The sequence below is a fragment of the Microcaecilia unicolor genome, chromosome 1 (assembly GCF_901765095.1).
Source record: "Microcaecilia unicolor chromosome 1, aMicUni1.1, whole genome shotgun sequence".
Taxonomy (NCBI): domain Eukaryota; kingdom Metazoa; phylum Chordata; class Amphibia; order Gymnophiona; family Siphonopidae; genus Microcaecilia; species Microcaecilia unicolor.
Genome location: NC_044031.1, coordinates 405,560,982 through 405,574,178, shown reverse-complemented (window position 1 = coordinate 405,574,178; position 13,197 = coordinate 405,560,982). Strand labels below are relative to the sequence as shown.

At 47.7% G+C, this 13,197-nt stretch overlaps 1 protein-coding gene across 3 annotated transcripts in view; it reads left to right on the top strand.

The window, feature by feature from the left end:
• The window catches only part of NUP153 (nucleoporin 153), a 256,824-nt gene that overhangs the window by 104,535 nt on the left and 139,092 nt on the right, over positions 1-13,197 (top strand). For all 3 annotated transcript variants that reach the window (XM_030211374.1, XM_030211384.1, XM_030211366.1), the window contains exon 11: positions 6,404-6,518. In XM_030211374.1, the coding sequence (XP_030067234.1) occupies positions 6,404-6,518 (115 nt within the window). The remainder of the gene's footprint in view (positions 1-6,403; positions 6,519-13,197) is intronic.

Genomic DNA, 13,197 nt, shown 5'->3' with positions numbered 1-13,197 from the left:
AATCTATAAACTAAGACAGCTATCCTCCTCCCGCTCCCGTCCTACCCCCCCAACTTCCCATGCCTATTCGCATCTTCCACTTAGATGAGTGACCTCCCCTCCCCCCTAGCTACCCTTCTTCCCTTCGGCTCCGTGTCCCCCCCCCCCCCCCCCATTCCAGAATTCCTAATCACCTCTCCTTCCCGTGTTCTCCGCGCTCCATTTCCGATTCTCTAGATCTTAAGAGAAAGAGTTCAATACTAAGCTCCTGGCTGTGTGAGATATGGATTGAGTATATGGGTCCCAGACCAATAAAAATTGTTGTTTTCGTTTGAAAGTGAGTCTGGCATATTGTGCTTCTAAGAGCATCAAGTTATGTAGCCTATTCCTCCATTGCCAGTAGGAGGGGGCCAAGTCGCTAGTCCACACCCCCAAAATGACTCTCTTACTCCACATCCCGGCCTTCCGGATTAAGCTTTTAAAGTATTTATTTTGTGGCCCAAAATCTTCGTACCGGTCTAGTAACAGTCCCATTGGGGAGATTTTAATGGCTCTACCTCCCAGACTTACTAAGTATCCAACTATTTCTGTCCAAAATTTTTGTATCAGGGTACAGTTCCAAAAGGCATGTACGAAGGAGTTAACATCTGTCTTACATTTTTTACATAATGGGGTGTTTATTCCTCCTGCCTTGAAAAGCCGTTCTTGCGTAAAGTAGGCTCTATGAAGCAGGCGAAAGTTACACTCTCGCAACTCTGCGCTCACTGATCCGGATGGTATCCGTCTCACTAGTTGGTTTAGATTAAGCAGAACCCCTAGGATACCCAAGTCTCGAGTCCACTTACTTTGCAACTCCCCTTTCTCCGGCTGTGCCTGTATATCCTCCAGTGCTCTTTTTAGAGCGGATACAGAAACTCCACGTGCATGGATGGGTTCAAAAAAGTCAAGTAGGCGTTGTCTAAGGGGGAAGCTCTCATCCTGTAAGTCCATATTGTTAATATAGTGTTATCTGTATGCAAACATGTCCCTTCCCTGTACCTTTCCTGAGTCCAGTATTATCTCCCATGGTGTCAATTTTCCTTCCTCATCCAAAAAATCTCCCACATATTTGATCCCAGCTTTTGCCCATCGTTTAAAACTTTGATTATCCATCCCCGGGGCAAACTCTACATTGCCAACTAAGGGTAATAAGTCTGATTGTTGCTCATTCCCCTTCATTAAAGGAATCAAATATTTCTATGTTAACCTTATCGATTTCAGAAGGAAACCGGACCGTTGCTCCTCCGGGACCTGAGCCCTTGGGCATTGGACCAGGGACAGTATAATTCCATTTACCATGTAACGCTTGCTCCAGTGCCCTAGGTGTTGTGATATCCCCCTTCTCACTCAGGGTGACCTGGTTCTCAATATGCAAATCATATGCAGATTAGTGTGCTACCCCTTCTCACTCAGGGTGACCTCTTCGGACACACAGTTTCTCCACTGAACACACAGTTCCTATAAGTACTGAGGACACACAGTCAAAATTCCAGCCCCTGGGCACACTTCTTCTAGCTTAACACTTTATGCTTTCATAGATCTTCACATTGAGCCTCCCCACACAGATACATGGGCTCAGTACTACACCAATATTTTGGGGACTCTCAACCCCAGGCTTTGCAGCCTGCTTCTCTCAGTACTTTAGACACACAGTCTCTCCTTTAGACACACAGTCTTTTTTTCTTTGAACACACAGTTCTAGACACACAGTCTTTTCTTCTTCGGACACACAGTCCCTCCACTGAACACACAGTTCCTATAAGTACTGAGGACACACAGTCAAACACTAATGCTTTAGGGACTTCTTACCCCAGGACTTTCAGCCTGCTGATCTCCTTTGGACACCCAGTCCACCCCAAGTCCATAAGGTTAGCCAGTATCTTTCCGGGGCTCTCTCTTCTCCTGCTGCTAGCTCACTTCCCTTCCTTTCACAGGTTGCCAGGTGAAAAATTTTTTTCCCACCCAAACCAGCCTAAATCCAGCCCAAAACCCGCCCAAACTCAAACCCCGCGTCATCACCCCGCCCCCGCCGTCATCAACCCCGCCCTGCCGTCATCGGCCCCGCCTCCTCCGTCATCGGCCCCGCCCAGAACGTCACTAACCCCGCCCCCCGCGGCCGAAAAAATCGCCTGAAAACCGCCCAAAAGAAAAAAAATAAGCCCAAAAAACCGCAACCCGCTGAGGGCAAAAATTTCCCACGGCGGGTCGCAGAAAACCGCCCACCTGGCAACACTGTTCACAACTCAGGTGGGGTATAAAGTGGTTAATTAGCTACCCAGGACCCAGCCCATAACCGCCTGCACCTGTGGACCTCCCAGGGCTCTCCCAGGTCCTAGCGACCTCCACCTTCTTCTAGCGCCCTCTAGTGGCCTACACCGTATAGGACACCCTCTTACTTATCACAGTGTGTATAGTTGATTATCCAACATCCAGTCTCCCAAGTGGCACAATAGACATGCCCAATTGTAGGTCTGCATATCTGGTACTCCTAACCCTCCTTGCCTCCAGGGTCCGATCAAATATTTAAATGGGGTTCAAGGTTTTTTCCCCTGCCAACAGAAGTGAGATATCATTTTATGGAACTCGCCTAGCTCTTTCTTTCTAAGTTTAAGTGGTAAGGTTTGTATTAGATAGAGCCACCTAGGAAACAGAATCATACCAAGTAATTGAATATGCCTATGCAACGAGATCAGCAACAGTGACCAATTTGATAGTGACTGTTTCGTCTGTTATAAAAGGTGGCTAACATTGAGATCATGTATCAAGAATGTTTTATAGGGAAGCGTAATGCCTAAGTATTTGAAATGTCGAGAAGCCCATTTTAAGGGAAAGTTACCCTCCCAATGCCTTCGTATCAAACTACTTGTTGGCAATGCCATCGACTTGTCCAGGTTTAATTTAAACCCGGAGAAATCCCCATATTCATCAAAACTCTCCATCAACGCTGGTAGGGATTCCCCGGGCCTAGTCAAGTGAATCAACAAACCGTCAGCGAAAGCCGATATCTTAAATTCTTGATTTCCCATTTTAACTCCACTGATCTCCGGGTTCATCACTATCTCCCTGATCAAAGGATCCTTGCTAAGCACAAAGAGTAATGGGGATAGCGGGCAGCCATGTCTGGTCCCCCTTTGTAATGCAGTAGCTTCCGACATGGTCCCATTAACCCAAATCACTGCTTTTGGTGCCTTATACAGTGCCGTCACAGCCCGAACCCATGACCCCACGAAACCATAAGCTGTTAAGGTGGCAAATAAAAAATCCCAGCTTACTTTATCGAACGCCTTCTCTGCATCAAAACTTATGAGCAGAGAAGGTGTTCCATGCCTTTCCACCCAGTCCATTGAGGCCAAAATTTTTCTCATGTTTTTGCTATGGTCCTCTCTCTTACAAATCCCGCTTGGCTATTCTCTATCAACCGGGGCAATATCACCGCCAGCCTATTGGCCAAGATTTTTGAATACATCTTTGCCTCTACATTCATCAGAGAGATGGGTCGATATGATGTTGTGCTTTCTGGATCTCGACCTGGTTTAAGCAAAACTACCATCTTGGCCACCTTCAAAGATTCGGATATATCCCCATTTTCTATGAATTTATTAAACTGAGCTCTCAGGGGCTTACTAATCTGATGTCGAAAGATTTTATAAAATTCATACCGAAACGCATCGGGCCCCGGTGCCTTACCTAGAGCCCCTTGCTGTGGCCTATACCACTTTTAAATGTAGATGTCAAGATTCTTGCAAAAATGCTGGCGGAGCGCTTGAACTGGGTTTTTTCTGCTCTGGTCCACCCTGATCAGGCAGGCTTTATACCTAAGCATCATGTGGCAGATGATAATTGGCATACCCTAAATGTTGGGGTGTCCAGCAGACCTTGTCTAGGCTTGCTCTTTTGTGTCTGGATGCGTAAAAAGCGAGGCTTTTGATACACAGCCAATCACTCAAGTCAAGGTGAATGGTGCGGGGGTTATAAGGAATTTTTTTCTATTGAGCAGGGTATGCGCCAGGGTTGCCCCCTCTCTCCTCTTCTATTTGAATCATCGAAGGAGCCCTTTGCACAGAGAATCAGGTCTAATCTGGACATCAAGGGTTTTTTTAGGGGTGAGGATTCCCAGAAAATTGCTCTTTTTGTAGATGACATCCTCTTGTATGTGGAACAACCTTTTGTGTGCATTTGGGGATGTAGCAGGATTTAAATTTAGCTTAGATAAGTCTTAGTTGATGGGAGTGACTACCCCATGTATGGAAAAGGATATCTTATGACGGAAATTTCCCTTTCGATGGGTGGCTGAGGGGTTTTGATATTTGGGGGTGTGGGTCACGGGTATTCTGTCCCAGTTATATTCCTTCATCTATGAGCCTTTATTCCAACAGATACGGTGGGACCTGGGTAGGTGGAGGTGAAAGTGGTTATCCTGGTGGGGGACGTATTGCGGCCTTTAAGATGAAAGTCAAGTTCTTTCTTGACTTTTATTTTTGTTTCGGACATTGCCCGTGGAGGTCCCTGACTGGGTGCTCTCAAATATACAGAGCGGGACTTTCTTTTATTTGGGGGAGGAAAGCCCCTAGCTTGGCTAGATTAGTGTTATGGCAGGATGTAGAGCTGGGGCATCAGGGGGCACCTAATTAGTGCTGGCACTTTTGGGCTGCACAATTAAGCCAATTGCTAGACAGGGAGAGTACTCCAGATAAGATGGGTATAGTATTGGAGCAGGGACATTTTGCTTGTTTTGCATTAAAGCATTTGTTGTGGCTATCTAATGGTCCTCCGTATACTTGTCAATTTATTATAGCCCCTTTATGAAATGAAGCATCTTTTGCTTATTTGCGATAAAGGCAAAATATGGAGTCTGGGCTCGGGTCTCCTCTTTAGTTCCTATATACTATGAGCCACAATTTCGGGTGGGGAGGAAGTTTGGGGTATTTTCTAGATGGGAGTGCAAGGGGTTGGTTACGTTTCATCAGTTGTCGTATGTGAGGGAAATTTGGCCCTTTGAGGATTTAAAAGAACATTTTCATATTCTTGGTAGGGATATTGTTCCTTACTTACAAATTAAGCATTTTTTTGCTGCTCAGGGCTGGTTGCTGATTGATCCAGAAGATGGCAAGCATTTTGAAAATTTATGGGTCTCTTTGGGGAAATGAAGGGACACCATTTTTATACTATATAAGTTCTTTTGAGGGAAGGAGTTTAAGCCATATAAGCTTATGCAACAGTAGGAAACAGATCTTGGAAGGGAATTTAATCTGGGGAATGGAAAATAATATTTTGTCAAGTTAAAAAAGCATCTTTTTGCACTTTGATTAAAGAAAATGCATATAAAGTAGTAACTTATTGGTACTATACTCTGGCACGTCTCTTAGCTGTGTATCCCATGGGTGCCACTGATGTATGTTGGCAATTTTTGGAGGAGAGGGGGGACCTTTCTTCATATCTGGTGATCTTGCCGGAAGATCCAAATGTTTTGGTCTGCAGTTGTTGTGTCTTTGGAGTGCTGCTTGGGGGCTGCGATTTCTCATAGATCCTGCAGTTTATTTGCTGGACAATTTAAAAAAAAGGCCTTAAATGACAAATGTATGTTAAACACATCTGGTAGCAGCAAATTGTGTGATTGCTTTTAAATGGAAGCATTTTGATGGCCCATCCCTATTGGATTGGATTGGATTTTGCATATAGAAGTGATTAAGCCATTGTCGGTTTGACCCATCTCAAGATGAATGGACTCATTTTGCTGAGTTAGTTCTCCGGCGGGGAAGTGGGGAGGTTATGGTAAGTATATGGGTGGCCTGCTGAAGAAACAACGACAGACACCTGTATGGAAGTGGGCTTGGGGGGGATTTTGAGGGGGGGGGAATGATTTGCTGTATAGTTGGGTCTTGTTCTTGTTAAACTGATACACTGTTTTGTATCATCTCTTCTTTCTAAATTGATGAATAAAAATGTACTGATACCAAAAAAAAAAAAATGCTCAGGTTTTATTTATTAGATAGCTCAGTGTATGTGTGAGATAGGGACGATAATTCATTTTTATAAGACTGTATGAAGTATATGGTTAGCATGTCTGTAATAAGAGAAATTTAGTATGTTTGAAATCAGTTGTATATTTTTAATTCAATATTTTAAAATTTTGGTTTATTTTTGGGGCTGGAGCAGGACTGTGAGCCTGCAGTCCAGTTGTCTATGCCTGTGAGTTTACCTTTTGGCAGCCCTTTCATTGCTGGATTCTGTTCTGTAAGGTCAGGTCCTACAGATGGGTAAGATGTAAAGCAGGTTGGGTTCCCAGGGATTACGCTATCAGAAACTGATGAAAGTGATGGGACTGTTCTGTAACTAAGCATACTGCTTGTGTCTCACAATGCTTTTCATGTTGTTGTACCACCAGTATCTCTTATCCAAGGTTCAGCACCCCTGCTGCCAACGGGCTATCTACAGGCGGTGGCAAGATGAGGAGGGAGAGAGGAACGCACTATGTGTCGAAAGGTGATCTTGAGGATGAGGTGAGCAAGTGAGGTTCTGTCTTTTTATTTTTGTTGCATATGTGTGGAGAAGGGGGGTTAGCATTTCATACATGGCCTGGCAATTTCCACTTGAAACTGCAAGTCACTAACATCACACCCTGAACTTTCAGAGCTGTTGTAATTTAATATTGCTCTTCTGGTCCTTATGTCTGTCCCACCCTGTGATAATGACAGACTCGGAAAGAAATGCACATTCTGGGTATTTGTCATGTATCCTAACCAAGTGTCATGAAGACAAGCAGCCTGCTTGTGGAGTATATTTTTATTTATTTGGGTTTTGCTCACTCCTTTTTCAGTAGTAACTCTGATGTGGCTTCAGAGTAAGGGTCTCCCTGTCCCTTTGCTGCTGCTGCTTTTAAGTGGCATTCCTTATGCAATCTGGTCACCTTTCTATTCTTCCATCTCTTCAGTCCATTCTTTAGCTTTCCCAATTAAGGACTGACAGAGTCTACTTCACTATTTGTCTGACTCAAATCTTGCGTTTATTGATTACTTTTTAAGTTTCTTAATTTTGCTTTCAGTTCTTTGTAAATGAGTGTGTGACACAACCAGCTTAAAGTCTAGATGGGCACCTGAGGCAGGGAGAGATGTTCACTTACTAAAGGCTGTGTGCATCAGAAGTAGAATTTGGACTGTGGTATTTTGGTTTTCAGTTCATTTTTCTAATCAGTAGGGCACTTGATATTCCGTAATATAGCTAATTCAGATGTAAATGAATAGGGCTGAGGTCCAACATTATTTGTTACATTTGGATGTGGACATATTAGCTTGCTTTTCCCTGTCCTTTCCCACTCAGCGGATGCAGGCACATTGGTTCGCCTTTCCCACTTATCTGAGCCTCCGGAGTGATTTTAGTTACCTCTTTTGCCTCTGCTTTCCTCACAGCATTAAAAAAAAAAATGGAAAAGAGGTTTTTTTCTTGAGATTCTTCTGCAGGACCGGAGCTGTGATACTCGGTTTAGTGAGGTAAGAGTGTTTTCTGACTTCTCCGGGGTGGGCCTGCGATCGGGACGTTTTTGGCGCGAACCGCCATTTTTTAATTTTACTGCCGTTTCGGCGATGGCTGCGGAGACTGTAAAGCGTTGTTCTAAATGTGTCAAGTTCAAATCAGCAGCGAGGCTCTGTAATTCATGCTGTACAGACGGTAGAGCCGGCGTGAGCATGGCGAGCGGTGATATTTCGCGCTCTGAGCTGGCAGCGGACGCCATTTTGGATTTTCCACATGGCGCAGCCTCCATTGCGACGGAGAGTCCTGAATCCGTGGGGGGGGGGGGGGGGGGGGGGGGGGTCCTCTGAGTGAGGCTAATAATAGCACTGATAGCCCTGGGCAGGATCTGGGTCAGGGAGCGGTTTTCTCCCCTGATTTTGTTTTAATGCTGCATAGGGCATACATGCTTAAAAGAGCTCTTCCACAGGGATCTTCGGACCCTCTGTCTGCCCCCCCCCCCCCCCCCCCCCCCCCCCCCCCGGTGGATCCTGGCCTTTTGGAGTTGGCTTTGCCTGGTTCTTATCCTCCTGATAAACGCAGAAGGGCTAATTGCCCTTCTGAGTGTAGCGCACCGCACCCCCCCCCCCCCCCCCCCCCCCCCCCGGGGTCGGGCTATGAGGATTCAGAGGGGTCTGGCAGAACTTGTTGGGCTGAGGAGCCAGAGTCGGGTGCAAAATTGCCACAGGAGCTTGATGATCCGTCTGCCGTGAGGATTTTCCACCACGAGGAGCTGCCAGCGCTTATTTCAGATGCCTTACAAGCCCTCTCGATTGAGGATCCTGGGAGTGGCACAGCCTCCTCGGTTAATCCAAGGATGGCTAGTACCAGAAAGCCTGCTCGAGCCTTTCCTTTGCATGACTCCATCCAAGAGCTTATTTCGGCTCAGTGGGCTGACCCCGAGGGACCTTTGAAAGTTGCCAGGGCTATGGGGCAATTATACCCTCTGAGTGAGGAACATTTGGCTCGCTTTGCAATGCTTAAAGTGGATGCCCTGGTCATGGCTGTGACAAAGAGAAGTACCCTCCCTGTTGAAGGAGGTGTTGCCCTGAAGGATATTCAAGACCGCAGGGATGATTCAGCTCTGAAGCGGTCCTTTGATTTGGCAGGTCTCACTGTTCGGGCGTCTGCATGCAGTTGTTATGCTGCTAGAGCCTGCCTGGCTTGGTTGCAGCAGGCAGTGGAACAGCCCGGTGATGGTGAAGAGACCTTATCTGAAGTGGCTCCGCGGATGGAGTTGGCCTTGTCCTTTTTGGCTGACGCCAAATATGATATGGTCAGAGCTTCGGCTAAACAAATGGCTGTAGCAGTGGTGGCTCGCCGCACTCTTTGGCTACGACATTGGGTGGCGGACATGGCCTCAAGCAAAGGTTGGTGAAGTTGCCCTTTCAAGGCCTTCTCTTGTTTGGTGAGGAGCTGGAAAACATTGTTAAAGGCCTGGGGGATTCCAAACCTCAGCGCTTGCCCGAAGATAGGCCGAAGCCTTCCTCTAAAGGTCAGGCGGTCCGCTCCTCTTACAGACCTCGCTTCGGTGAAGCTAGAAGATACCGCCCGGGGCTTGCTGCTGGGTTCACTTCTCGTGCCCACTTTCAGCAGAGAAACTCCTTTCGCTCGGACAAACGTTCCGCAGCTGCCGGTTCAAGGCCAGGAGTTCAGGGGTGACCCTCTCAATGATGGTGCGCCGGCCTCCTCCTCGTTTCCTGTCATCGGAGGAAGACTTTCCCTCTTTTTCGAGGAGTGGGCCAAAATCTCCGCAGATCAGTGGGTCTTGGACCTGATCAGAGACGGATACCGAATAGAATTTGATGCCCCGGTGAGAGACGTGTTTGTGGAGTCCCGATGCGGTTCTGCTGCCAAACGGGCGGCGGTAGAGAAGACTTTGCACAGTCTATGCCAGATAGGGGCTATGACCCCGGTGCCTCCCGCCGAACAAGGTCTAGGCCGCTACTCCATTTACTTTGTGGTGCCACGAAAAGGCGGGTCTTTTCGCCCGATCCTTGACTTAAAAGAGATAAACAAGTCCTTAAGAGTGCGACATTTTCACATGGAAACCCTGCGCTCCGTCATTGCGGCGGTACAGCCAGGAGAGTTTCTCACGTCTCTGGATCTGAAAGAAGCTTACTTGCACATTCCAATTTGGCCCCTGCACCAGAAGTTTCTGCGGTTTGCGGTGTTGGGAAAACATTTCCAGTTTCGGGCCTTGCCTTTTGGCCTCACCACAGCTCCCCGAACCTTCTCCAAGGTAATGGTGGTAGTAGCTGCCTTTCTCAGGCAAGAGGGTATCCGGGTTCACCCGTACCTAGGCGAGTGGCTCATCAGAGCAGACTCAGAAAAAGAGAGTCATCTAGCTACAGTCAGAGTGGTTTCAGTTCTTCAATCTCTGGGCTGGGTCGTCAGTATGGCCAAAAGTTACCTGACCCCCTTGCAATCTCTAGAATATTTGGGGGCCAGGTTCGACACAGCCTCGAGCTATGTGTTTCTTCCTGAGCAAAGGTGGTGCAAGCTTCAGAATCAGGACCGTCTGCTCCTGAGAATGCCCCGCTCGCGAGCTTGGGACATTATCCAGCTGTTGGGATCGATGACGGCCACCTTGGAAGTGGTGCCATGGGCGAGAGTGCACCTGAGACCTCTACAGTATTCTCTACTTCAACGATGGTCTCCAGTATCTCAGGATTATCAGTGCAGACTTTCTTGGCTCCTTGCGGCCCGCCTCAGTATGGAGTGGTGGCTCTCAGACAGCATGTTGCGGCGGGGAATGCCGCTGGCGCTCTCCGATTGGTGCCTAGTGGTGACAGATGCCAGCTTGAAGGGCTGGGGCGCACATTGCCAGGGGAAGCATGCCCAGGGTCTGTGGACACCCGACGAGTCGGAGTGGTCTATCAACCGCCTGGAGTTGAAAGCGGTGTTTCTGGCTCTTCTGGCCTTTCAAGTGACCCTGGAAGGATTGGCTGTCCGAGTGATGTCGGACAACACGACAGCAGTGGCCTACATAAATCGACAAGGTGGCACTCAGTGCAGAGCTCTAGCTGTGCAGGCCGAACAAATTTGCCACTGGGCCGAGCTGCATCTACAGTTCCTGTCAGCAGCTCACATTGCAGGTCAGAGCAACGTGCAAGCCAACTATCTAAGCAGGCATCAGATCGATCCAGCGGAGTGGGAACTAGCAGACAATGTATTCCTACAGATATGTGCCAAATGGGGCAAGCCAGTGATGGATCTTATGGCGACCAGTTCCAATGCCAAAGTCCCGTGCTTCTTCAGCAGACTGAGGGATCCTCGCTCTGCCGGGTTGGATTCCTTGGCTCAACCCTGGCCCCTGGGCTTGCTGTATGTCTTCCCTCCGTGGCCCTTGATAGGGCGAGTGCTCCTGCGGATTCGGCTGCATCCAGGAGAAGTGGTGCACATCGCCCCGGATTGGCCCAGGAGGCCTTGGTATGCTGACCTCCGACAGATGCTGTTGGAGGCTCCCTTTCCATTACTTCTGATTCTGCACCTGTTGTCACAGGGTCCGGTGGCCATGGAGGACGCCTGCCGCTTTGGTCTTATGGCATGGCGATTGAGAGGGCGCAATTGAGAGATAAAGGCTACTCAAATAAGGTAATTTCCACTCTCCTGCAGGCCCGTAAGTGCTCCACTTCCGTGGCTTATGCCAGGATTTGGTGCCAGTTTGAAGTCTGGTGTGTTTCAAGAGCGCTTTCTCCGTTGCGGGTTCCTGTCTCGCCGATTCTGGACTTTTTGCAGGATGGTGTACACAAAGGCTTGGCCTATAATTCCCTGCGGGTGCAAGTGGCAGCATTGGCCTCCCTGCGTGGCAAGGTTGAAGGCGTGTCCTTAGCTGCTCATCCAGATGTGGCACGGTTTCTTAGAGGGGTGCTTCAGCTCCGTCCTCCCGTGCGGACACCTTGTCCAGCTTGGAACCTGGGGTTAGTATTGAAGGCCCTTCAGGGGGCTCCCTTTGAACCGCTTCGGCGTGCTTCAGAGAAAGATTTGACACTGAAGGCCATCTTTTTAGTGGCCGTTACTTCGGCGAGACGGGTGTCAGAGCTCCAGGCGCTGACCTGTAGAGACCCTTTTCTGCAATTCTCAGGGTCACGGTTCGTACCGTGCCTTCCTTCATTCCTAAGGTGGTTTCAGCGTTTCACCTAAACCAGCCTGTTTTTCTTCCCTCCTTTGTTGAGGAGGAGTTTCCAGATTAATTTGGGCAGTTGCACCTTTTGGATGTGCGCAGGACTCTGTTGCAGTATCTGCGAATTAAAAATTCTTTCAGGACCTCTGATCATCTTTTTGTGCTGTTTGCAGGTCCTTGCAGAGGGTCTTCAGCGTCTAAAGCCACTATTGCCCGTTGGCTCAAAGAAGCTATCTATTCAGTATATCTGCTGTCTGGCCGGGCTCCGCCTGAAGCCTTTAAGGCACATTCCACAAGAGCGATTTCCTCTTCCTGGGCGGAAACTGGAGCACTATCTCTTCATGAGATTTGCAGTGCTGCAACATGGACTTCTAAGCTCTCTTTCGCCCGACATTACAGGCTGGATGTAGCTGTCAGGAGGGATGCGCGTTTTGGAGCACAGGTGCTAGCGCGTGGTGTGGCTTGTTCCCACCCTATTTAGGGATTGCTTTGTTACATCCCATACGTAATGGCTTCATCTGCTTGATGACAAGGAAGGGAAAATTAGGTTCTTACCATGGTAATTTTCTTTCCTTTAGTCATAGCAGATGAAGCCATGAGCCCTCCCTGTATGATTGTCTGTATTGCAGTGACTCTGATTTTAGGTGCTGTTCTTGTTTCCTGAAGTTATATTCCTTCCTTGGGGAGTCGGAAAACAGTCTTCAGGATTCTTGTTACAGTTATAGGAGGATGAGTTCATTCCCTCCAGTTCATGTTTTGGGAGGATGAGTTTATTCCCTCCTGGAGGATGCAAGTATTCCCTCCGTTTATACAAAGTGGAGGACGAGTTTATTCCCTCCAGGAGGATGAGTTCATTCCCTCCTTTTTTGAGTTCATGCCCTTGTTAAGAGGCCATCGTTCGCTGTGAGGAAAGTTCATGTTATTCCCATTGCGGTTTGCCATACTGCTTTGGAAGCTTCAAATACTGAAGAGGCAGTGGAGCTAGCTGGCCATGAGGCACTGTGAAAAGTTGAGTGCTCTCTATCTCCCCCTGCTGGTTGATGGACACAACCCATATGTAGTGGCTTCATCTGCTATGACTAAAGGAAAGAAAAATACTATGGTAAGAACCTAATTTTCCCCATTTCTCACGAAGGGGTTTGGCCCTATCAAATCGCGGTCGTCCAAATACAATACTGGCTGCCGTATTTTGAGCAGTCTGAAGCTTCTTTATAAGATTTTCTTTGCATCCGGCATAAATTCTGTTAAGAGTAGTCGGCATGGCTAAGGACCATTGATTTTATCAGATTGCAAAATATTGCCCTTGGGAAGAACGGCTTCACTCTTTTAAGTTTCCACATTTGAGTGGAACATTTTCTTGATTGTAGAATTAACTTGGTTCTCAAATGTAAGGTTCTTGTCAATAATAACACCGAGTATTTTCAAATGATCTGAAATAGGAAGAGTATAGTCTTGGGTGATTAGATTCGAGGGAATATTTGAGTTGTAACGGGATGAGAGGATGTCAGCAAAGCTCTGCAGTCGTGTGTGTGTGTAAGAGAAACATT